The sequence below is a fragment of the Coregonus clupeaformis genome, chromosome 1 (assembly GCF_020615455.1).
Source record: "Coregonus clupeaformis isolate EN_2021a chromosome 1, ASM2061545v1, whole genome shotgun sequence".
Classification (NCBI taxonomy): domain Eukaryota; kingdom Metazoa; phylum Chordata; class Actinopteri; order Salmoniformes; family Salmonidae; genus Coregonus; species Coregonus clupeaformis.
The window spans coordinates 93,494,422-93,519,942 of NC_059192.1; the positions used below are offsets into that span (position 1 = coordinate 93,494,422).

General features: G+C 41.9%; 2 protein-coding genes across 5 annotated transcripts in view; one reads left to right on the top strand and one right to left on the bottom strand.

Moving 5' to 3' along the window:
• Positions 1-86: 86 nt before the first annotated feature.
• On the bottom strand, positions 87-5,746 carry dtwd1 (DTW domain containing 1). 2 transcript variants are annotated; one of them, XM_041894672.2, is made up of 5 exons: positions 5,658-5,746; positions 2,737-3,014; positions 2,111-2,254; positions 1,582-1,903; positions 87-825 (listed from the first exon to the last, which is right to left on the bottom strand). In XM_041894672.2, exons 2-5 carry the CDS (start codon positions 3,004-3,006, stop codon positions 596-598), a joined length of 966 nt encoding a protein of 321 aa, XP_041750606.2. In that variant the 5' UTR covers positions 3,007-3,014; positions 5,658-5,746; the 3' UTR covers positions 87-595. The 2 variants fall into 2 exon arrangements, with proteins under 2 accessions (XP_041750606.2, XP_045079445.1); XM_045223510.1 differs by having other exon boundaries at positions 2,737-3,010; positions 5,658-5,745.
• The window catches only part of LOC121579785 (protein FAM227B-like), a 62,386-nt gene continuing 40,636 nt past the window's right edge, over positions 3,772-25,521 (top strand). Inside the window, exons 1-10 of one of the 3 annotated variants that reach the window (XM_041894685.2) lie at positions 3,772-4,382; positions 5,829-5,953; positions 6,241-6,484; positions 6,619-6,662; positions 6,767-6,799; positions 6,898-7,002; positions 7,981-8,079; positions 8,545-8,646; positions 8,847-8,973; positions 9,688-9,783. In XM_041894685.2, coding sequence (XP_041750619.2) covers positions 5,876-5,953; positions 6,241-6,484; positions 6,619-6,662; positions 6,767-6,799; positions 6,898-7,002; positions 7,981-8,079; positions 8,545-8,646; positions 8,847-8,973; positions 9,688-9,783 — 928 coding nt within the window. In that variant the 5' untranslated portion in view covers positions 3,772-4,382; positions 5,829-5,875. Of the gene's footprint in view, positions 4,383-5,828; positions 5,954-6,240; positions 6,485-6,618; positions 6,663-6,766; positions 6,800-6,897; positions 7,003-7,980; positions 8,080-8,544; positions 8,647-8,846; positions 8,974-9,687; positions 9,784-25,521 lie in introns of those variants that run through there. The other 2 variants (XM_041894693.2, XM_045223506.1) reach the window with 2 other exon arrangements.

Here is a 25,521-nt window from a genome sequence, read left to right on the forward strand (position 1 = left end):
TCCCAACAAATGTTGCGTTATATAGCAAATGGTTCCACTCTGGTCTTGGCATGTGCGCTCTAGCCAACAGCTGGCACTCGCAGATACAGTGTGGGTATAGCCTACGTGATGAGATTATTATGGACGAAAGAGCGAGATTATTTTTTATTTGTCAAACGGCAGCAAAGCATCGATCATCACCAGAATACGACCCCCAATATTTATTGGAAAGAAGCATCAAGCTCATCACCTTGCACTTTCACCACCCTGTGAAGTTCATAACATATTTAACCTGTAGCCTAATAAAATGCATATCGACATATCACAATATTTGCGCCTAAAAGCGTTTCCACCGCCATTTCTCGCATAATACATTTTACCGACACAAAAAGACCCCACCTTGTCTAGAGTATTGTTTTGTCGACATTTGGAAAGTTTACATCAGGCCTGTTGTGACATTTTATCTGACCTACTTTACTCTCATAAAAAGGTTGTCAGCGATTATATATTTTTTGGCCTTGGTGGTGATTGTGTGTAGGTAGGTTCTTGTCTCCAGTCTCACCGTCTTCCTGCGGTAGTTTTGGCCTCTCTCTGTCTCTCTCTCCTCCCTGCAGTCTCAGCATCTCCCAGCGGTTGTCTTAGCATTGTTGATCAGTGTGTGTAGGTAACAGTAGAAATACATCAGGTTGTCGTACTGTCCTGTGTACTCCTGTCTCAGACACAACTCCTGGTAGTCCTTGAGGAAGTAGTAGACAGCCTCTATGGTTGCCAGGTAGGTGTCTGGAGAACCCTTCTGATGGCGCCAGAAACATGTCTTCCTGGTCTTCAGCTCCACACGGAGCAACGCTGCAGGGACAGAGAGAGGAACAGTCCATCAGTCATTAGCAGGGCTTTAGCTCCACACGGAGCAACGCTGCAGGGACAGAGAGAGGAACAGTCCATCAGCCATTAGCAGGGCTTTAGCTCCACACGGAGCAACGCTGCAGGGACAGAGAGAGGAACAGTCCATCAGCCATTAGCAGGGCTTCAGCTCCACACGGAGCAACGCTGCAGGGACAGAGAGAGGAACAGTCCATCAGCCATTAGCAGGGCTTTAGCTCCACACGGAGCAACGCTGCAGGGACAGAGAGAGGAACAGTCATTAGCAGGGCTTTAGCTCCACACGGAGCAACGCTGCAGGGACAGAGAGAGGAACAGTCATTAGCAGGGCTTTAGCTCCACACGGAGCAACGCTGCAGGGACAGAGAGAGGAACAGTCATTAGCAGGGCTTTAGCTCCACACGGAGCAACGCTGCAGGGACAGAGAGAGGAACAGTCATTAGCAGGGCTTTAGCTCCACACGGAGCAACGCTGCAGGGACAGAGAGAGGAACAGTCCATCAGTCATTAGCAGGGCTTTAGCTCCACACGGAGCAACGCTGCAGGGACAGAGAGAGGAACAGTCATTAGCAGGGCCAGGAGTTTTTACTGTTCACGTTGTGACCCGACCAGTAAAAACTCTGGGCTTTAGTTGTAGGCTATAACTAGGTAATAACAAAGTAGTTCCCCCTCATATAATGTACAGCACTTTAAGCTACATCAATGCTATATCTATCATAATTACCCTGTAGTCTCTCATCTGTGATGATTCTGTTGGTCTGGTTCCATGTGCTGTCGATGAACACCACTCTCTGGAGGGGACAGGCCCCTGGTGTCTCAGTTTGGCCCTCTAACCCTGCTTCCCCTCCCCTCTCTTCTGTGTGCGTGGCCCCTGATGTCTGTCCCTCAGCCTGCTGTGTGGCCCCTGGCGCCTCCTCGGCTCTGGGCCTCTTCGGGGAAGGTTCCTTCTCTGGGGAGGCAGCTGACTTCATGTCAGCCAGGTTCTGTAATCTCTGTGACATCTCCTCCACCGAGACTGATCCAGGACCAGGGAACACCAGCACTACCTAAACATGCACGCACACACACGAACACGCACATAATACTTGTAATTTCAAGTCAACATAATACAAATGGTATTAATGTTATCTAATCAGGTTACGTTAGAATGACATTCATTTGTATGTATATGATATGGTAGACAAACTGTTTATCAAAGGCTCAAGTTGTTCTCTGTATATTTGTTCATATGAAGATGAGGAAAGCTGACTAACTTTGTCTGTTTCATCTTCATACTCAGGTATGCAGGGGTAGGTGTAGATGGTGACATCATCAGGAGCGAGGATCTTGGCGTGTATGGCTGTGCTCTTCCCATCAACCTCACTGGGATGCTTGATGATGTCAATCTTTATAGGGAGCTGCAAACACAACAGTTAGAGGAACTTTACAGTGTGACCAACCATGTTCATCAATTACACAGTTAGAGGAACTTTACAGTGTGACCAACCATGTTCATCAATTACATAGTTAGAGGAACTTTACAGTGTGACCAACCATGTTCATCAATTACAGTTCAGCTATTAACAATACAAACAGTCAACACATGTACTGTGAATTGTGTCTAAAACGTGTATCTATACCTACACCATAAGCTTGATAATTACTTGAATCAGATGTGTTCTTTCATGCTGGGCTGTAACAAAAGCCTGCATCTGCACCAGAACCGAAGAACACTTCAATCTTGTGTGTGAGGCACCGTAAGTAGTACTACTATCTCTGACACCCATCTCTGCAGGCTAGTGCTTTAATAAGACCAATCAGATTAAACCACTACAAGCCTGTGTTGTGTTGTGCATAATAGTACCAATAAGGTGAACCGAGACCCAGATCTTTTCCTGACCTTGACGGAGGGGATTTCCTGCTGGCTGACGCCCACTAAAGAACAGCAGGTGTAGCAGAAGAACATCCGGGAGCCTCCGCAGCTAGAACACTTCAGCCTGCCCCTCTGCTGTGCCTGCTCCAGCACCCTGTGGGGGGCCAGCTTCAGACCACGGAGGGGAGGGGAGGCAGGGACAGGGTTCTGTTTGGTTACTGGTTTGGAGTTGTTGTCAGGATGTTGGGTTTTAGCCTGTGTTGATTTGGGAGAGGAGGACACGTCCGAACTGGACATCCTGCTGACTGACAACAAACAAACCATCAAACTGGAGAATCAGGTGCACAGCCTGGGACGTAGTTATACCAGTTAGCTCGGTAGCTGACTCGCTACTAAGCAAATAACAACAAATACGTTATGTATGTGTGCTATAGTCAAATGATGTCTGGAAAGCGGTCAGCACTATTAGTATTCTGCCAGCAGCACAAACAATGACATCACTTTCGTATGGTAATGAGAACCCCCCCCCCAAAAAAAAAAAAAAAAGCCTGCATTTCAAAACACTGCAACGTGGATAACATTTTACATTTTACATTTTAGTCATTTAGCAGACGCTCTTATCCAGAGCGACTTACAGTTAGTGAATACATATTTTATATATTTTTTTCATACTGGTCCCCCGTGGGAATCGAACCCACAACCCTGGCGTTGCAAACGCCATGCTCTATCAACTGAGCTACATCCCTGCCGGCCATTCCCTCCCCTACCCTGGACAACGCTAGGCCAATTGTGCGCCGCCCATGAGTCTCCCGGTCGCGGCCGGCTGCGACAGAGCCTGGATTCGAACCAGGATCTCTAGTGGCACAGCTAGCACTGCGATGCAGTGCCTTAGACCACTGCGCCACTCAGGAGACACGATAACTCAAAAGATATAGAATTTTAAATCAATGGCCACTTCTATTGTGACAAGAAAATGCAATGAGTAATTTATATATATATATTTAAAAAAAGGGGAAAAAAGGTTTTAAATACATGATTAATACCAATAATTAAAAAATACAATGTTGACACTTGTATGTTGAGAATATTGGTCTATAGAGAGAGAACTTTTCTACCCATCTCAGCTAAAGTGGGGTGGGAAATACTCAGTAGTTTCTCTACTGACCAAATATGGTTAGTTTGGAGTGGGACTGTGTCCTACATACCCAGCAGCACTTCGTTCTCAGTCCCATCTTGAATGCCCAATGCAATATACTGTAATAGACTGTACATGGGAAACATATTGGCTTGTAGAGAGAAAGGTAGAAAAGTTGTCTCAGCTAAAGTGGGTTGGGAAATACTCAGTAGGGTCTCTACCAGGGTTTGCGTTAGCTGGTAATTTCCGGTTTTTGGACGCAATTTTTTTTTATGCCGATAAAAAATACATAAAGCCGACAAATAAAAACAGTATAAAATATACAGCTGAAAATTCCGGTTCTTTCACATTCATCTCTATACTCTGCCTGTCTCCCTCCCTTTCTATCTGTCTTGGCTTGAGCTATCACTAGTGAAGTGCAACATTGTATCAAATCAATCAACTGGAACCGGCCGGAAGCTGTCTCTAGCGAACTTGCAACGATCAACGAGTCTATTACGGGCCCTCAGAGTTTCCCGTGTTTTTGAGCAAGGGAAAGGTATTTTATGACTTTTCCACTGAATATATGGAATCATCAGATTGTGATATTTTGCTGTTTCACACCGAGGCTTGGTGATTATCGAGGGGGAGATTGTTGGAAATTGTTTTCAAATAGGCCTACTGTGAGGAACTATTAGGCTATCATTCGCAATGGATGAAAAAAAATATATAATAATACTTTGTTGACTTACTGTGTGAGGTGAAGAAAAAATGACTGAGAAGCTCAGCTTTTTAGTGGTGGACGTGGTGATTTAATGGGCATTTTCTTACATTTGCCCGTAGCAGGACAAGTAGGCTACTTCTATGCGTGCTCAGGCGCGCGTGCTCCCTCAACATTAACAACACCCATGCTCATTGCTCACATGGAGCACTCCAAACAAAAGACAATGAGTACAATGACTACTGAGTATTTCCCAACCCACTTTAGCTGAGACTGGTCGAAATATTATCTCTACAAGCCAATATGTATCCCATGTACAGTCTATTACAGTGTATTGCATTGGGACCTATAGAGTGGGCGGAGTGAAAAGCCAGCAGCAGCCTGTGCGACACTGAGCAGCAGGCTATGAGAGAAAGCCGAGTAGCCGGCTGTTGGAGAAGATGGATTTCGGCCATTTTCTCATTGATGAAACATTTGATCTCAGTACGGTTTTCTGTTCCCAAAACTAGAATCTGTTATGAACAGAGTGGACTGCGTTTTGTAGACTTTAACCTTTGTCAAAGTTGTAAAAAATCGCGTTATTTAGGCGTGCAAAGGCGATTTCAGTTTTTTGCACACAGTAGGCGTTCCCTAACGGAAATATGCAGATGTGGCTAGAACGGGCAAATAGGATCTCGCTAGCTCGTGTTTGGCTCTGCCCACCTCCTTGTTTGTTCTGCCCACTATTACTCATTAGTTCCCATTAGAAACGACAGGCTGTGGTCTATCTTGGTTTAGTTATAAACATCTTTGGTTGTACTGCACTAGAGTGCTAAAAAAAATGTATATTACCAAAGTTTAGCATGTCTTTGCAGGGGGACTGCCAGTATAATATCATGTTGCTAGGAGAACGGTAATGTCAGCACTGAAGTGTGCAAGCAAAGAGTTTTATAACTAACCCATTGTGCTATCTGTGGTGCAAGCTTACAAGCTAATTAGCTAGAATCTTGTTGCAGCTAACGATAACTAGCTAAATTAGCTTGTAGCTTGAGGCTATAAACACGTTCATATAGCGATACAATTAATGCTTTTATCTAACAGTGGAAGACAGAAAGCACATTTCATTAACGTTACCTGTTTAAAATGTGACTTTATCCAGTTGATTTAGAGCAATTGTCGATGTTTTCTGAAGCAGAGCAAGCATGGACTCTTTCTACGCCGGAAGTGTTAACCGGAAGAAGTTACCGGGGCGCATGTTGATGATAGCTGTTACCTAGCAACGGAACACGTGTATTATTTTGACAGTCAGGATCAAAGGGCTGAGCATCTTTGGAGGGTACGAGAGACAAAACATGGCTAAACAACAAGACCTGGAGGACGGTGAAGAAATCCTGAGCACGTTTGAAAAGTTTGTTCGGAATCAGGGACTGGTAAGAAAAGCCTTATAAACAATGGTTATTTATTAGATACTGCTGCCAATGTGTTGTTTTAACGTTTGCTAACGTTAACAAGTAGTTCCTAGCACAGTCCAAGCAAGATTACATAGTGTAGGCAATGTTGTTTTCTACCATGTGTTAAGCTGTAAGAATGCATTAACGTGTTAATTGTATAGGTATTTGAGATGGATAACAACATGATAATAATCAACATAAATACTCACATATAACAAATAGGCCTACATCATGATACTGAAACGGTCTCTCAACATTTTCTGTAGGTTGACTGGCCCGTTGCGTTTGAGGAGAATATAGAGATATCATCACACTTCAAACATTACAGTCATCCCATACAGATATATGACTACTTTAAAGTAAATGTGCCATTCCCAGTGGACGTCGCCATGTCCTTCTCCAAGAGCATAGAGGAGCTATATTCCAAAATAAAACTACATGCATCCATAATCTCACAAGAACAGAGCAAAAACAAGAATGCGGAGTCAGTGTTTGATGACGTTAATAAATGTAAGTAGCTACACTACCCACAGCTCTCAAATTCACCATCAGGCCAAATTGTGCATTTCGAACCCAGTCTCAACGAAACAGGGCTGCTGTGAAGTGGTGATAACGTTGCCATTATCTCAATGTTTCTTTCTCAGATACAATGTATGTGGAAAGAGCACATCGAATCATGAAAGAACAGGTAATGATTTTCAGACAGTGAAATTGCAGAGGAGCAGTTATAGTTATTTGTATTAGATTGTATAATTTATATAGGATGATTCTGATTTACAACAACATTGACAGAGTGAGGCAGTGTCATGGAGCTTGGACATCAAGGTGAGTCTGTTGTCTTGTCTGTTTATGGCTCTTTACACCATGAGGGCATTATCTCTCTGGTGTTTACTTAGTTAGACTAATGAGTTGTGTTTCTCCAGGACTATGACTACCCAGGGTTTGATGCAGTCGTGTATACTGACATCCCAGGACATCCTGATGCCTTACAACATTTGGACAGCGTCTCAGAGGCCCAAGGCTTCAATGTACGTACCTGCAATCTCATATCTACTCTGTGTGTGTCAGTGTGTGTGTGTGTGCGTGTGTGTGGTGTGGCCAGTGTTCTGCTCTCTCTCATCACAGGGGAATACTGTGGCAGCTCTGCAACCAATCATGTTAATCCAAGGAGTAGCCAGGCTCCTATTAAAGTCCTGTAGTATTAACAGTCTCAGGCTGCATCCCAAATGGTACCCTATTCCCTATATAGTGCACTACTTTTAATCAGGGCCCATAGAGTTTCCCATAGGGTTCTGGTCAAAAGTAGTGCACTATACAGTATACAGAAACAGAGAGACAAATGAAATGCAGAGTAAACCAGCGCTGGGCTAGGTCTTATTTATGACCAGAAACACTAATATCCATCCATCTCGCTGAAAGCCAGATGTGGTCGGTCCGGGTGATGGAGAGCAGACTTGTTATGTTATGTCAGGTTTCACAGATACCTGAGCGGTCACAGCTTTTAGGAAAAAGAGAAAGGGATCGCATGCAAACTTTGCATGCACGTCAAGCACATGTGTATTGAATGTGGCCGTCTCCCGCTCTCGGTGCATGCGATCGGATTCGACTGCATTCCAAACACACATGATTAATCTCTCACATATGTACTGTAGCTATGCTGCTGTGTGCCAGTCTTTAATGGCAGGGTGGATTGGTATTCAATGAGAAGTAGATTAGAGATTAGCTAGTTATCTGTAATGCTTTATTTAACACTCCAGTGTCAGCTGGTATTTACCAACACAATTGTTAACTACCTACCAACAGGTAAGGACATGGTGCCTGTTTCAATGAGTTATCAAAATACTAAAGCATAATTCTTATGCAATTCTTATGTAATTACCACTTTGCAATTACCATTTAATTGCTGTGTACATAACAGGACAATTCCATCTCATTGGGGTTAGGCTAATCATCATTAATCCTGCTGTGTGTGTGTGTGCATGTGTGTGTATGATTCTTTACTGCAGCCAGGCTTCCTGAAGATCTGGAGGCCGTTCTTTCTGTGTGATCTGTCCGTGGCTGTTCTCAAAGACACATTCTGGTGGTTCTTCCTCCACAGATTTAAGGTGACTTCACTCCAACCTTTGTGATGCACTGTATCAACGCACAATGCTACCTAAAAACATGTAACTATGATACATATCCGTAGTAATATGAGGCAGATGATGGGGGAGACAGTACAGTACATCCATCACTGGTAATACAGTATTTATAGATGAATGTGATTTAGAGGAAAAGCATGCAGTGAAAATTATCTTATCTGACGGTTTCTGCCAGATTCCACAACTAAGTTATGATATACTCAGTATTAAGCAGAGGCAGTCTTACGCACGTATGCACAATATAACGTGAAATATCAAAATATTGTACGTAATTGGTCTTGATAAAGTTGAGTAAAGGATGAAATGTAGGGCTCTGTGCGAACACTTATTTTAGAATATGTTCTGACTGTACAGTAGTTGTTGGATGCTGTCAGGTTAGGTAGCCTGCAGTACCTTACAGTGTGGAACTGTGTGTCAATACCCTCCCAGCCTAACGTGGAGGAGGAGAGCCAGTTGTTTGATCGTATCTCTGGAGCCTTTGTCTCTCTGCTGATGACTGTTCAGATGGACCTGAAGGACAAGCTCTTTAAGGTACTTATATTTAACAAACACTGTTATCCAGAGGGATTTACATTCAGCACATTCAGCTATCACAATCTTTGTAGAACCTTCTTCAAAAAGTTGCTGCTATCTGCAAAATCAGTGCTAGTAACTTACTTGAAGAAAAGTGTGAGTGTTTGTGCAAGACAAGACAAATCCAGCAGTTACAGTAAAGCCTGTGTGTGTTCCAGGTGTATGCAGACTGCCTGGCCCAGGCGGTCTACGGAGCGTTCTACAGAGCGTTCCCTGAGTCCATGGAACGTCTAGGCAATGACTTCAAGACAGACCTGACTGACCTCATCTCCCTCTGGGTATCAGGTTAGTGTTAGTGTTTGGGTCTGGTGATCATCGCATGCAACCACATCACGCTGTATTTAAAGTACAGTTAAACATCTCAATGCATTACAGACTTTCTAAACAACAAAATGACATACTCTAAATGACAAAGAACAACAAAGATCAAATCAAAATGTATTTGTCACATGCTTGGTAAACAACAGGTGTAGACTAACAGTGAAATGCTTGCTTACGGGCCCTTCTCAACAATGCAGAGAGAACAATATAAACATTTTAGAAAAATATTATAACACGAGGAATAAATACACAATGAGTAACGATAACTTGATATATACACAGGATACCAGTACCGAGTCCATGTGCAAGGGTACGATGTAATTGAGGTAGATATGTACATATAGATAGTGGTAAAGTGACTACGCAACAGGATAGATAATAAACAGTAGCAGCAGTGAATGTGATGAGTCAAAAGAGTTAGTCCAGAAAGGGTCAATGCAGATAGTCCCGGTAGCTATTTAGTTAACTATTTAGCAGTCTTATGGCTTGGGGGTAGAAGCTTTTCAGGGTGTTGTTGGTTCCAGACTTGGTCCATTGGTATCGCTTGGCGTTCGGTAGCAGAGAGACCAGTCTATGACTTAGGTGGCTGGTGTCTGACAGTTTTTAGGGCCTTCCTTTGATAAGAACAACATACAGTTAGTGTTTAAAAATAGTTTGTCTCCTGTGTGTCTCTGTTAGGTGTGAAGCCCACCATGTTGTCGTGGCAGAGCTGGAACCTGGGCTGGCTGGATCCTGTAGACACGTCCGGGGAGAGCCATGGAGAGTCAGCATGTGGTAAGACCTGATCTACTGACCTGTTGTTTCAGATTCACAGAGGGTTTACACCTAGCTACTGACCTGTTGTTTCAGATTTGCTGAGGGTTTACAGCTACTGACCTGTTGTTTCAGATTTACTGAGGGTTTACATCTACTGACCTGTTGTTTCAGATTGACTAAGGGTTTAGGCTAAACCTACTGACCTGTTGTTTCAGACTGACTGAGGGTTTAGGCTAAACCTACTGACCTGTTGTTTCAGATTTACTGAGGGTTTACATCTACTGACCTGTTGTTTCAGATTTACTGAGGGTTTACATCTACTGACCTGTTGTTTCAGATTTGCTGAGGGTTTACAGCTACTGACCTATTGTTTCAGATTTACTGAGGGTTTAGGCTAAACCTACTGACCTGTTGTTTCAGATTGACTGAGGGTTTAGGCTAAACCTACTGACCTGTTGTTTCAGACTGACTGAGGGTTTAGGCTAAACCTACTGACCTGTTGTTTCAGATTGACTGAGGGTTTAGGCTAAACCTACTGACCTGTTGTTTCAGATTGACTGAGGGTTTAGGCTAAACCTACTGACCTGTTGTTTCAGATTGACTAAGGGTTTAGGCTAAACCTACTGACCCGTTGTTTCAGACTGACTGAGGGTTTAGGCTAAACCTACTGACCTATTGTTTCAGACTGACTGAGGGTTTAGGCTAAACCTACTGACCTGTTGTTTCAGACTGACTGAGGGTTTAGGCTAAACCTACTGACCTGTTGTTTCAGACTGACTGAGGGTTTAGGCTAAACCTACTGACCCGTTGTTTCAGTAAGGCGTATAACCACAAAGAGAACAAGCTACAACATGAACCTCTGCTTTAACACATGCCTATCTATCACTACTACACTCTATTCTGTCACATAGCGCTGTGATGTAGTGAGGGCATGACTTGATATATAGACATTAAACTATCAAGTCATCCTGACTGTGGTGCCGCGGCCTCGCTGAGTGTTGGCTCACAACAAACCATCACTGCACTGTGCTTCTGGGACAGTAATGGGATATGGGCTCCTTTTAAAAACGTTTCAAGATACAACTTTTTATGGACAGCTTTAGAGGAGGGAAATAATTTAATATATATATTTTTTTTTTTTTTTGGGGGGTAGATCAGCTTTAATATTGCAGATAGATTGTAATTGTCTGCATCACTTCCAATCCCCCATATGTTTTTTTTTCTCGCAAATATATATATATATATATATATAGTAATAAAGGGAAATATATTTAAAAAAAGGATATGTATATATATACATGTATGTATATGTATTTATATGTATGTATGTGTATATGAATGTGTATGTATGTATATGTATATGTATGTATATATATATATATATATATATATACATATACATATACATATACATACATATAAATACATATATATACATATCCTTAAAAAAATATATTTCTCTTTAATACTTTTCAACCCCACCACCCCTTCCCTAATTGGAGTAAACTAGTGAACAACAACGTTTAGGCCTCTACTTCCAGCTTATACAGTGGGGAAAAAATGTATTTAGTCAGCCACCAATTGTGCAAGTTCTCCCACTTAAAAAGATGAGAGAGGCCTGTAATTTTCATCATAGGTACACGTCAACTATGACAGACAAAATGAGCAAAAAAATCCAGAAAATCACATTGTAGGATTTTTTATGAATTTATTTGCAAATTATGGTGGAAAATAAGTATTTGGTCAATAACAAAAGTTTCTCAATACTTTGTTATATACCCTTTGTTGGCAATGACACAGGTCAAACGTTTTCTGTAAGTCTTCACAAGGTTTTCACACACTGTTGCTGGTATTTTGGCCCATTCCTCCATGCAGATCTCCTCTAGAGCAGTGATGTTTTGGGGCTGTCGCTGGGCAACACGGACTTTCAACTCCCTCCAAAGATTTTCTATGGGGTTGAGATCTGGAGACTGGCTAGGCCACTCCAGGACCTTGAAATGCTTCTTACGAAGCCACTCCTTCGTTGCCCGGGCGGTGTGTTTGGGATCATTGTCATGCTGAAAGACCCAGCCACGTTTCATCTTCAATGCCCTTGCTGATGGAAGGAGGTTTTCACTCAAAATCTCACGATACATGGCCCCATTCATTCTTTCCTTTACACGGATCAGTCGTCCTGGTCCCTTTGCAGAAAAACAGCCCCAAAGCATGATGTTTCCACCCCCATGCTTCACAGTAGGTATGGTGTTCTTTGGATGCAACTCAGCATTCTTTGTCCTCCAAACACAACGAGTTGAGTTTTTACCAAAAAGTTCTATTTTGGTTTCATCTGACCATATGACATTCTCCCAATCCTCTTCTGGATCATCCAAATGCATTCTAGCAAACTTCAGACGGGCCTGGACATGTACTGGCTTAAGCAGGGGGGACACGTCTGGCACTGCAGGATTTGAGTCCCTGGCGGCGTAGTGTGTTACTGATGGTAGGCTTTGTTACTTTGGTCCCAGCTCTCTGCAGGTCATTCACTAGGTCCCCCCGTGTGGTTCTGGGATTTTTGCTCACCGTTCTTGTGATCATTTTGACCCCACGTGGTGAGATCTTGCGTGGAGCCCCAGATCGAGGGAGATTATCAGTGGTCTTGTATGTCTTCCATTTCCTAATAATTGCTCCCACAGTTGATTTCTTCAAACCAAGCTGCTTACCTATTGCAGATTCAGTCTTCCCAGCCTGGTGCAGGTCTACAATTTTGTTTCTGGTGTCCTTTGACAGCTCTTTGGTCTTGGCCATAGTGGAGTTTGGAGTGTGACTGTTTGAGGTTGTGGACAGGTGTCTTTTATACTGATAACAAGTTCAAACAGGTGCCATTAATACAGGTAACGAGTGGCGGACAGAGGAGCATCTTAAATAAGAAGTTACAGGTCTGTGAGAGCCAGAAATCTTGCTTGTTTGTAGGTGACCAAATACTTATTTTCCACCATAATTTGCAAATAAATTCATTAAAAATCCTACAATGTGATTTTCTGGATTTTTTTGCTCAATTTGTCTGTCATAGTTGACGTGTACCTATGATGAACATTACAGGCCTCTCTCATCTTTTTAAGTGGGAGAACTTGCACAATTGGTGGCTGACTAAATACTATTTTTCCCCACTGTACATACTATATACATTTTATGGACACAGTCAATTTTACAATAATTCTATTTTGTTTGTTTTTACTCCTGAACTTCCTCTACCCTCAACCTCTCAGATCATTTTCATGATGTCCATCCGGTTTGCTTCTATATGCCATATCTTTCTAACTGTGCTCTTTCACAAAAGCTCTCAACCTATAACCTATATCCTTATTATGGACACAGTATGCTTTACATTAGTTATCTTGTTGTTATTAATAATTTAATACTTACCAGAAAGTAGGATATGAAATTCATTCACTTATATTCTCACAATATTCTGTTGATCATCATTTGTAGCTTGCACTCATAACTCTCAGCCATGGATTTATATGGTGTGTGTGTGGTGTGTATGTGTGTGCGTGTGTGTTTGGTGTGTGTGTGTGTATGTATGTAACTGATTATCTCTCTCTGTGGTTTAGATTTGTCACTAGAGAGGAGAGTGTGGAATGTTAGTGCTGTTTGAAAGTGTTGTGGTGTTCTGGGGGTTCCGTGCTAAGGTTCCAAACACTCCAGACTCTCCGGGGAAACAAGGTTCAAATGTATCAAGTTCAGCTGCTGCCAGGGCCTCCCTGGGTCTCCCCCTCCTCTACCTCCCCCGAGTCTCCCCCTGGAACCCCCTACAGTCTCCCCCGTCTCCCCTTGCTTCCCCTCTCACCCCTTCCCTTCCCTCCACACATGCTGTTGGCATTAAGCACACACGTTGTCTCGTGTGTTCCTGCTTCGCCACAAATGCAAGCAGGGCCTACTGCCGTCCGCTGTGCTTAAAGTGTGTCTCTGGATCGTAGTAAATCGTTCCTCACATTACTTTAACAAGTGGAGAGTTTGCTGCTGTGCCACACTGATGTTACTGTAGCTGATTCCACTCATCACCAGTGTTCATGCCACTCTGACTCGGTCTGCATCCCAAATGGCATCCTATTCTCCCTGGTCAAAGGTAGTGCACTATATAGGGAATTGGGTGCCATTTGGGATGTAGACTGGGTCTGTTCCAGAACTGGGTACAAATACTATTTAAAATAATTTAAAATACTCCATCTGGGCTTGATTGAGCATGCCTGGCTTAATGGACCAATATAATCGTCCTAAAACTATAAACCCTGCCCACCTGGCACTCTAGGCAGGCTAGAACAAACACTCAAAGTATATTTTAAAGATTTTAAATAGTACGCTTTCTCTTTATACAGCCAAGCAAAAGGGCAGGAGAGGTGATCGTCTTGGTATGTTTGGGATATGACTCCCTACAGATGTAGGATCTTAATTTGATCAGCCTGTTGAAGGAGAACATTCCTGCAATGCAGGACATTTAAAACTTGTAGTGTATTTTAGGTTTGAAAAGGCTTCTGAAGTTTGTAATTTCACTTTGAAAGTTCAGACTTGGTTTTCCCTTATGAAATGTGTATCAACCCCTACAAAAATGTCCATGAATTATAATCAACATAATAATTACTGTTATTTCCCTGCTATAGCAAATTGGCTCAAATTAAGCTCCTACATCTGTACAAGTTATATGTCTTCCCTATACTTATACTGTATTCCTAGCTAGCTCTCTCCTCTCCTCTATGTCCCAGGCAGTCTTTTCTATGGCCTACAGTTGAAGTCGGAAGTTTACATACACTTAGGTTAGAGTCATTAAAACTCGTTTTTCACCCACTCCACAAATTTCTTGTTAACAAATTATAGTTTTGGCAAGTCGGTTATGATCTACTTTGTGCATGACACAACTAATTTTTCCAACAATTGTTTACAGATAGATTATTTCACTTATAATTCACTGTATCAAAATTCCAGTGGGTCAGAAGTTTACATACACTAAGTTGACTGTGACTTTAAACAGCTTGGAAAATTCCCGAAAATGATGTCATGGCTTTAGAAGCTTCTGATAGGCGAATTGACATCATTTGAGTCAATTGGAGGTCTACCTGTGGATGTATTTCAAGGCATACCTTCAAACTCAGTGCCTCTTTGCTTGACATCATGGGAAAATCAAAAGAAATCAGCCAAGACCTCAGAAAAAAAATGGTAGACCTCCACAAGTCTGGTTCATCCTTGGGAGCAATTTCCAAACGCCTGAAGGTACCACGTTCATCTGTACAAACAATAGTACGCAAGTATAAACACCATGGGACCACGCAGCCGTCATACCGCTCAGGAAGGAGACGCGTTCTGTCTCCTAGAGATGAACGTACTTTGGTGCGAAAAGTGCAAATCAATCCCAGAACAACAGCAAAGGACCTTGTGAAGATGCTGGAGGAAACAGGTACAAAAGTATCTATATCCACAGTAAAATGAGTCCTATATCGACATAACCTGAAAGGCCGCTCAGCAAGGAAGAAGCCACTGCTCCACGGGGGTGGCAGCATCATGCTGTGTGGGTGCTTTGCTGCAGGAGGGACTGGTGCACTTCACAAAATAGATGGCATCATGAGGAAGGAAAATTATGTGGATATATTGAAGCAACATCTCAAGACATCAGTCAGGAAGTTAAGGCTTGGTTGCAAATGGGTCTTCCAAATGGACAATGGCGGTTTTGGAGCAGTGGCTTCTTCCTTGCTGAGTGGCCTTTCAGGTTATGTCGATATAGGACTCGTTTTACTGTGGATATAGATTTCAAGCCCGAAATGTGACGTAAAACTGCAAAATAAATCTCTATGCCACATGGCAAAATGAGTAGAATTGCAAGAATTGAACTTTAAAACAAATTATTTTCTCTCTGCCATAAAGAGGGGGGCCACTAAAATGTTTTTCCGTGAGGTGGGGGGCCCACACAACTAGGGCTGTGGTGGTCAGGAAATGTTGTCAGCCGGTGATTGTCAAGCAAATTTACATTAATTAACTTAAACACATTTAGCATCTCCTGGCTTCTACGCATAGCCTACAAGCTTTGAAAAAGTGTAATAAATCCATTTAATATAGCCTACACCATCCCAATAAATCCATTATTTATTTTAGACAGGTCTAAAGAAACATGATATGAAGAAAATGTAGTCTATTTCAGAAGAACAGAATAGCATACTCTGAGTTGTCCTTATGTTAGGCCCTGATCTGGCTATGCCATATGGCTGTGGGCTACACTAGTTCATTAAGCAGACAATATTTGCTTAGAATTCCATGGCATTATTTTATAAAATTAATAGTATGAAGAATACAATTGAACATAGCTGAATAAAATAGAAAGGATATTTTCTCCTAACGATTTGAGGGAGTGTGCACATGCGGCTATTCTGTGTTGGACAGTTAACAAAGAAACAGGTCCTCATATATGCTTAATTTAGAGTTATTTATGCAACTTTAGTTGTGATACAAAGGTTGGGCTATATGTTTTGATTTTTAATATATTCTAAGCCTGTATGATGTGACTAATGATGATATGAAAGGCATGAGCTCTGCTTAGTTATTTGCGCAGGCTACACACACTTCATCAGTCTCTCATTCACAGTTTGACAAGCACTTGATAACACTTTGAATTTCCCGGCGGCATCCCCTTTGTGTGGCCGTAAAGCCCCCTAAAAAAATCCTGCCTTTTGCGGCCAGTGGCCGTTGTGCCCTTGGGCTGAACATAATAATTATAATTCCCTTCTCCCGGCTGCGTGCTCCGAAGCACCTCTCACTCACATGGCTCTCTCAGATATCTCAATTCATATTAGCCAATGCATGTCAAGTGATCGGGTCCTTCTCAAAGCATCTTGGGTCCTTCTCACAGGCTACAAGTGAAGACAGACACATCTGGGACACAACTGCGCGCATCCTAATCGAATTCCTAGGCTCATATTGAAGATGTACTATTCGTCTGCCAACAAGATGAACAAGCCTAACGGACAGCAAAAGCACTAGCGTATGTCAATCTACTATCCCCCATAGTACAAAAGTTGACCTATTCTATTTGTCAACTTTTCCTTCAGTGTGAAATAAATATTGCAAACAGAGTCTGGAACAGTTGTGAGATGCGATAGATCCCAAATTAATACAACCGCTAGCATCAAAAAACCTTTTAAAAGAAATTATGCAACAGATCAGAACGTTTAGCTTAAAATGTTGATAAACTATTAGGCTATTTCTTCACATTATTAGCGCAGCAATGTGCACACGGCAGTAGGCTATAAGCCTGAATGTTCCAAAATGCAATCAATTAGTGGGAAAACACCATTCTCAAAAGTGACCGCAAATGCGATTATGCATGTAATGCTTTATTATAAAGGTGCATTTTTATGGTGAAAATTACTTTCCCCAAACTTGAAACTCATGTGCCGCCAATGTATGCCAGTTAGTCCCTACACCGGTTATAAAGCGGCTGAATGTGCTTAATTGTAAGAAGTTATTTGACCACTTTAGTTGTGATACAAACCTTATCAAAACATATAGGCCTATGGGCCAGGCTACATGAGTTCTGTGATTTGATGTCACAAAAAAAGGTGTGCACTGTTTCTTGCCTTACTGCTCACAAGCTGGGCATCATTTACAATTGATAATATATAATTCACAGGTGATAGGCTGATATTGTCACCCATCAGACTTCTTCTTGATTTAATCTTGTCTTTACACATACTAAATAATATATGTGTGATATTAGTTTTGATTTAGAATGGACCATTATCATGCACCTGTCTCAGAACGGGGGCAGGGGAAAAAAATAAGTAATCTATGCACTTAAATAGCGAATGGAGGACGCTTTTCCCGTGGTTCATTTTCATGCCAACCAGGTAGGCTATACTCGTGTTGTGAAGAGAAGCAATGTGCTTAATATTAGGAAAGTTGAGCAATAAATATAGTAGGCCTAGCCAATAGAAAGCTGATGGGATCCTCCTCTTTTTAATAGAGGCCAACAAAACTCTGTTTTCTCATGCAGTTGCGTAGCCTATAGAAATGTTGGGCAACATGAGCTCATGGGCTCTCATGAAGTGTTTGATTAGATTTTCGATTACATTTGCATTGATGTCAGAGTGATTAGAGGGACAATAGAGTGCTGAGTACCAGGTATTTAGCAAGTTTGGTAGGCTACTAATGACCATCAGCAGCATCAGAGCTTGGAGAAGCCTAGTTACCGTGACTAAACGGTCACGTAGAATTTGACTGCGGTCATGACTCGTGACCACCAGTGTGGTGGTAATATGGTCACCGTAACAGCCCTACACCCAACCAAATCTCGCTTAAGGCCCCCAAAAAGCTAGCTCTCCTCTCTCCTTTAAATTCCTAGCAAGCAAGCCTAACCCCCATAGCTAGCTCTCTCCTCTATGTTCATAGCAGGCCTTGCTAGCTCTCTGTCCTTTATGTTCATAGCAGGCCTTGCTAGCTCTCTGTCCTCTATGTTCATAGCAGGCCTTGCTAGCTCTCTGTCCTCTATGTTCATAGCAGGCCTTGCTAGCTCTCTGTCCTCTATGTTCATAGCAGGCCTTGCTAGCTCTCTGTCCTCTATGTTCATAGCAGGCCTTGCTAGCTCTCTGTCCTTTATGTTCATAGCAGGCCTTGCTAGCTCTCTGTCCTCTATGTTCATAGCAGGCCTTGCTAGCTCTCTGTCCTTTATGTTCATAGCAGGCCTTGCTAGCTCTCTGTCCTCTATGTTCATAGCAGGCCTTGCTAGCTCTCTGTCCTCTATGTTTATAGCAGGCCTTGCTAGCTCTCTGTCCTCTATGTTATTAGCAGGCCTTGCTAGCTCTCTGTCCTTTATGTTCATAGCAGGCCTAGCCTCCATAGCTACATATAGCTCTCTTCTCTACCTATAGCTGTTCTCTGTGTCCAAGGCAGTCTCCTCTATGTTCTTAGCAGGCCTAGCCAGCTCTCTCCTCTATGTTCCTAGCAGGCCTAGCCAGCTCTCTCCTCTATGTTCCTAGCAAGCCAGCTCTCTCCTCTATGTTCCTAACAGGCCTAGCCAGCTCTCTCCTCTCCTCTATGTTCCTAGCAGCCCTAGCCAGCTCTCTCCTCTATGTTCCTAGTAGGCCTAGCCAGCTCTCTCCTCTATGTTCGTAGCAGGCCTAGCCAGCTCTCTCCTCTATGTTCCTAGCAGGCCTAGCCAGGTCTCTCCTCTATGTTCCTAGCAGGCCTAGCCAGGTCTCTCCTCTATGTTCCTAACAGGCCTAGCCAGCTCTCTCCTCTATGTTCCTAGCAGGCCTAGCCAGCTCTCTCCTCTATGTTCCTAGCAGGCCTAGCAGGCCTAGCCAGCTCTCTCCTCTATGTTCCTAGCAGGCCTAGCCAGCTCTCTCCTCTATGTTCCTAGCAGGCCTAGCCAGCTCTCTCCTCTATGTTCCTAGCAGGCCTAGCCAGCTCTCTCCTCTATGTTCCTAGCAGGCCTAGCCAGCTCTCTCCTCTCTCCTCTATGTTCAAATGGCTACCCAGACTATTTGGCTACCCAGACTATTTGCATTGCACCCCCACCCCTCTTTTACGCTGCTGCTACTCTCTGTTTATTATCTATGCATAGTCACTTTAATAACTCTACCTACATGTACATATTACACCAATTACCTCGACTAACCGATGCCCCCACACATTGACTCGGTACCGGTACCCCCTGTGTATAGCCTCGCTATTGTTATTTTTACTGCTGCTCTTTAATTATTTGTTACTTTTATTTCGTATGATTTGTATTTTGGAGGCGTATTTTTCTGTAATTTTTTGGGGATATTCTTTCTTAAAACTGCATCATTGGTTAATAATAATATAATAATAATAATAATAATATGCCATTTAGCAGACGCTTTTATCCAAAGCGACTTACAGTCATGCGTGCATACATTTTTTGTGTATGGGTGGTCCCGGGGATCGAACCCACTACCTTGGTGTTACAAGCGCCGTGCTCTACCAGCTGAGCTACAGAGGGCTTGTAAGTAAGCATTTCACTGTAAGGGTCTACACCTGTTGTATTCGGCCCATGTGACAAATAAAATCAGATTTGATTTTGATTTGATTTGATTTGTGCCTAGCAGGCCTAGCCAGCTTTCTCCTCTGTCCTCTATGTTCCTAGCAGGGCTAGCCAGCTCTCTCCTCTCTCCTCTATGTTCCTAGCAGGCCTAGCCAGCTCTCTCCTCTCTCCTCTATGTTCCTAGCAGGCCTAGCCAGCTCTCTCCTCTCTCCTCTATGTTCCTAACAGGCCTAGCCAGCTCTCTCCTCTCTCCTCTATGTTCCTAACAGGCCTAGCCAGCTCTCTCCTCTCGCCTCTATGTTCATAGCAGGCCTAGCCAGCTCTCTCTCTCCTCTATGTTCGTAGCAGGCCTAGCCAGCTCTCTCCTCTCTCCTCTATGTTCGTAGCAGGCCTAGCCAGCTCTCTCCTCTGTCCTCTATGTTCCTAGCAGGCCTAGCCAGCTCTCTCCTCTGTCCTCTATGTTCCTAGCAGGCCTAGCCAGCTCTCTCCTCTCTCCTCTATGTTCCTAGCAGGCCTAGCCAGCTCTCTCCTCTGTCCTCTATGTTCCTAGCAGGCCTAGCCAGCTCTGTCCTCTGTCCTCTATGTTCGTAGCAGGCCTAGCCAGCTCTCTCCTCTCTCCTCCATGTTCATAGCAGGCCTAGCCAGCTCTCTCCTCTCTCCTTCATGTTCGTAGCAGGCCTAGCCAGCTCTCTCCTCTATGCTCTTAGCAGACCCAGCTCTCTTCTCTACAGCCCAGTTAGCTCCTGTTGGCTGCAGTCTCCTCCACAGTCTGTTGGGAATCCACAGCCTTGAGTTAGAAATGTGTTTACATTTTGAACATGTTACAAGTCTGCTAAGACTAACTTTGCGTGACTTGGCAGAAGCCTTCACCTTGCTCAGACTTTGTTTGCGTCAACCTCATTCTGGGGTTTTCTCTCTCAACTTCACTCTCTTTATCTGTCAGAGCTGCTCGGAGCCAGATGTGAACCCCAACAGAAGGTAAAGCTTTCATCTATCTGCCTATATGTGTGCATCAGTGGAGGCTGATGAGGGGAGGACAGCTCATAATAATGTCTGGAACAGAGCGAATGTAATTGTATCAAACACATGGAAACCATGGAAACCATGTGTTTGATGTATTTGATACCATTCCACTCATTCCGCTCCAGCCAATACCATGAGCCCGTCCTCCCCAATTAAGGTGCCACTGACCTCCTGTGGTGTGCGTGTACAGTGTTGGTGTAGGGTGTGTACAGTGTTGGTGTATGGTGTGTGTGTGTGTGGCCAACTGCCAATATGCTCTACCCTCAATCTGACAGCGCTCAGATTTCACTCAATACAATATAAAGTTATGAGCAAATTATTACAACATTCGGTCTGTGTGTTGACATATTTTTATCCGCCCCTGCATCAAATTAAGAGATGTATCCAGGACTTGTGCTATTCTGGTGTACCTTATCAGACAGGGAATAATGTAATTCATTTGTCTCATGCATCTCACTGCTGGACCCTTATCTAAATGAAACTTTTTCCAGATTTATCTTCCCGATGTGTATTTAATCTTGTTGGGACAAAGGACAGCAGATTTGATTATCTAGTCCTTTAGTCATATAAGCTGGGAACTAGTCTGGTTAACATCTCTGGAGAGAACTCCAACGCAGTGAGAGAGCGTTTTATTAACGTCAGCAGTCTGAAGGACCCAGACCTGCAGCAGACCTTTATACTGTGATAAACTGCAGGATTTTGTTTTAGGCCAGCAGTATTAAGAGACTAATGGATGGTGTTAGAATTATATATGGCTCTGTAGGGGTCTTAACTCATAATCTCTGAATATGTTTTTGAGATCCTAGCCAAGCTCACATCCTGAAAAGATCTTTAGAGATCCTAGAAGATCTTAGAGGATCACCAGGCATGGATACTTGTCTTTTGTTGTGGTTTAACCGGTAAACCCACAATCCAATAATATACTGTTGTTATATTATACATTATATAACATATAACGTATAAAACATTGTTATGGTACCCGAGGCATTGATTAATGCTCAATGTTAAAATCAAATCTTCCTACCAGCACATCTAAGGCAATATGACACCAATTTTGATGAAACTTCGCAAATCAACTTCGATGGAGGTACATAACACACTCCCCACCTCTCGTCTTGATCTGTTCCGTCTTTACCGAGAACCATATTCGGGATTTCTAACAGGGTCATTAGCATCTCGGTTATAGTACATGATAACATACATTTGGTTGGATGTAACAAACTGCGTTTATATTCTAAATATTAAAGTGGTTATTAAGTAATTTAGTTGAATTAATTGAGAGTATAGATAACAAAGATATGATGAAACTAAATGACTAACAGTTCAAGTCAATTCAACTAAACTTTTTAGTTGAGTGTCATGTTGTTAAGTTGAAACTTTACAGGAGTTTATTTGTTTATTCAAATGTGTTATGTTTTTCCTGGACACCTCTATGATTGTGGAACCCAATGACATTCTGTATATCAGTGTCTGTGTTTAAAATACAAAACACTTAAGTTGTCAGATATAGGCTGGTTGATTATACATATTACAGCAGCAAAGCGGATCCTTTTGATATTCCTGCCGAGTTATTCCTAGAATGTCTTGCATTTTGCCGTTCAGTTATTCCTAGAATGTCTTGCATTTTGCCGTTCAGTTATTCTCTGAATGTCTTGTATTTTGCTGTTCCTCTAATGTGTTGTTGGCAGCTGATAGGTTGTTGATTCTCTGGTTCCAACCGAACCCTCTGCTCAGACTCCTGGCCAGCGAGGCTTATGGGTAGTGGCAGAGTGAGGGCATGGTTTATGTCCCCAAAGATGAAGTGGCAAAACACATCTTAGAAAATAAATAATTTACACTCCAAACACCCCATAATAACTAATCTTTGGTTTTTATATAAATAACACAAATAATAACTTACAACAATGGATAATAACACAAACGTTATAGGCCAGTATGGAGATTTTGCAGTTTAGTTGTAACTGTGCAGACAGAGTGAACGTCTTTTAAAAGGTTGTTAAAAGGTTATTTAATGGTAATGAGATGACGAGTACGGTATATGTGATGTGCTTCAGGAACATCCAAAAACAGAAGAGATGAAAGGAATGAAGTGATTTAAATGAAGCCTCTGGTATGTTGCTGCAGTTAACTTAAATTCGTTAGTGAGACCAACAATATCTTAGTAAAGCATTATGGTATCTGGCAGAACATGGAATGTCTCAACAGAAAAAAAGCCTGTCTACGTCCCAAATGGCACCCTATTGTCTGTGTAGTGCACTATTATCCAGGGCCCATAGGGCTCCGGTCAAAAGTAGTGCACTATATAGGGAATAGGGTGCTAGTTGGGACACAGCCCCTCATCTCAAAGTTCAAATAAATACCATTTATCACATCAGGGACATAACAGAGATCAACGCTAACAATTTATATAATCATTAATTAATTAATTATAGTGGAGGAAGATCAAGGCATACAGTATAACATACACATTTAACACGCTGTGTGTTCTGGTCTCTCTGTACTTTAATCCAGATATCATTCCTAACTTCATCAGCATCATCGTCATCATCATCCTCATTATCATCATCATCATCAGCAGCAGCAGCGTTACATTCTTGCATTGTTAAATCTGTGTCCCAAATGGCAGCCTATTCCCTACATAGTGCACTATTTGACCAAGGAGAAATACTTTATTTATCCCACAAAGTACATGATTTTATATAATTGCCCCATGTAGGAAATACAGTATGGAGGACTAAAAGTGCCACAATTAAATAAATAAATACACCATTAAATAATTACTTAAATGTGTCATTAATTAATTAAAATTAGAATTAAATACATAAATGTGTAATTAAATGTATCATTAATTAATTCAAATACCGATTCATTTTATGTAAAATACATATATAATTATTTCACTATTTACATTTACATTTCATGATCCTGCATTGCAGTGATTCATGAATTACTTAAAACTGTCAAACTGACCCATCAAAGTCAGTGGGCGGGGCTAACGCGAATCTAGTCTGATCCATTGCTTTGGTCTGAAGTAGAGTAGGCCCAGCGTCTCAACATTGGGGCTAGCAGGACCGAGTCTTCTCTTGATTTTTAGCCGTTGCAATGAAAGTTCTGTTTAACCGTGTAACTAAACCAACGTAGAGGTGAATAGCGCCACCCAGTGTATTGGAATGTGTTCAGTAGCTCTGCATCAATCCATAATCCGGAATTGATTTGTCTTGGCTTGATGCAGAGGGTAACCAATCAGGCGTTAGGTTCCGCCTACCAACTTTTGATGGGTCAGTTTGACAGTTTTAAGTAATTCAGGAAGCACTCCAACGCAGGACCATGAAATGTAAATGTAAATAGTGAAATTATTATATATGTATTTTACATAAAATGAATCGGTATTTGAATTAATTAATGACACATTTAATAACACATTTATGTATTTAATTCTAATTTTAATTAATTAATGACACATTTAAGTAATTATTTAATGGTGTATTTATTTATTTAATTGTGGCACTTTTAGTCCTCCATAATACAGTGCCATTTGGGACACAATCATTATCAAACCTTAGTAAATTAATAGGGAGTCAATGAGCAGCTGTCGCATGTAATTACATATGTATTTTAGTTCGTACATATATATTTATCAATATATTGTGTATATATATGGTGTGTTTTGAACACTTGTACAGTGAAAAGGCAAGTCCAGCTTGCTGACTGTCTTTACATTGATCCAACGTCCAACAGTGGTACTGTTTGCTTATTATACTACGTTTAGTTACACTTTATTTTACAGCCTGCTTTCTACCTGTTATTTACTTAAACATAACATGGAAACAAATTATTATTACTCAGTAACTAGCTCTTAGAATATTTGGGACTAAGTGAAACAAGTAGCACTACAATAGGTACCATTTGATATCGCATCGTTTTCAATTTCATTGATTTATTAAGTAAGCTATAATTAAGCAATAAGGCCCCAGGGGGTGTGGTATATGGCCAATATACCACAGCTAAGGGCTGTTCTTATGCACGACGCAACGCAGAGTTCCTGGATACAGCCCTCAGCCAAGGTATATTGGCCATATACCACAAACCCCCGAGGTGCCTTATTGCGCTTATAAACTGGTTACCAACGGAATTAGAGCTGTAAAAATAAATGTTTTGTCATACCCGTTGTTTACGGTCTGATATACCACGGCTGTCAGACAATCAGCATTCGAACAACCCAGTTTTTAATACAAATTATAACCAGCTGTTTGTTTTTGTAAATTCCAGGTAAATACCAACTATATTTTATTACTACTCCTATATTCATTACACTATTACCCATTATAATAAGGGAACTAAAATGAGTATAATAGTACAACTATTATCAATAATAATACTTTTCTTGAGTAAAGTAAGTGACTGATCAGCTTACTTTGACATTACATTTTGACATTGCCTGGAGAATTCAGTCAGTAGGAACAGTTTTATTATAAATGTTCTCAAACATCCCTTTTCTAATTCCTTTCCCTGTATTGTGTTTATCCCAAAACAACTGTTATGCATGCTGAAACAGAGTGCTTGACTTCATCCATATCAAGGTTATTGTTAGTATTATTGACCACAATCCATTCTGTGAAGAAATATGTGATAAACAGGTAGTTGTAGTGCCATCATAATGGTGTAGAAGTCCTTGTTACAAAAAGGTACTAACGTAATTGCAAACTGAA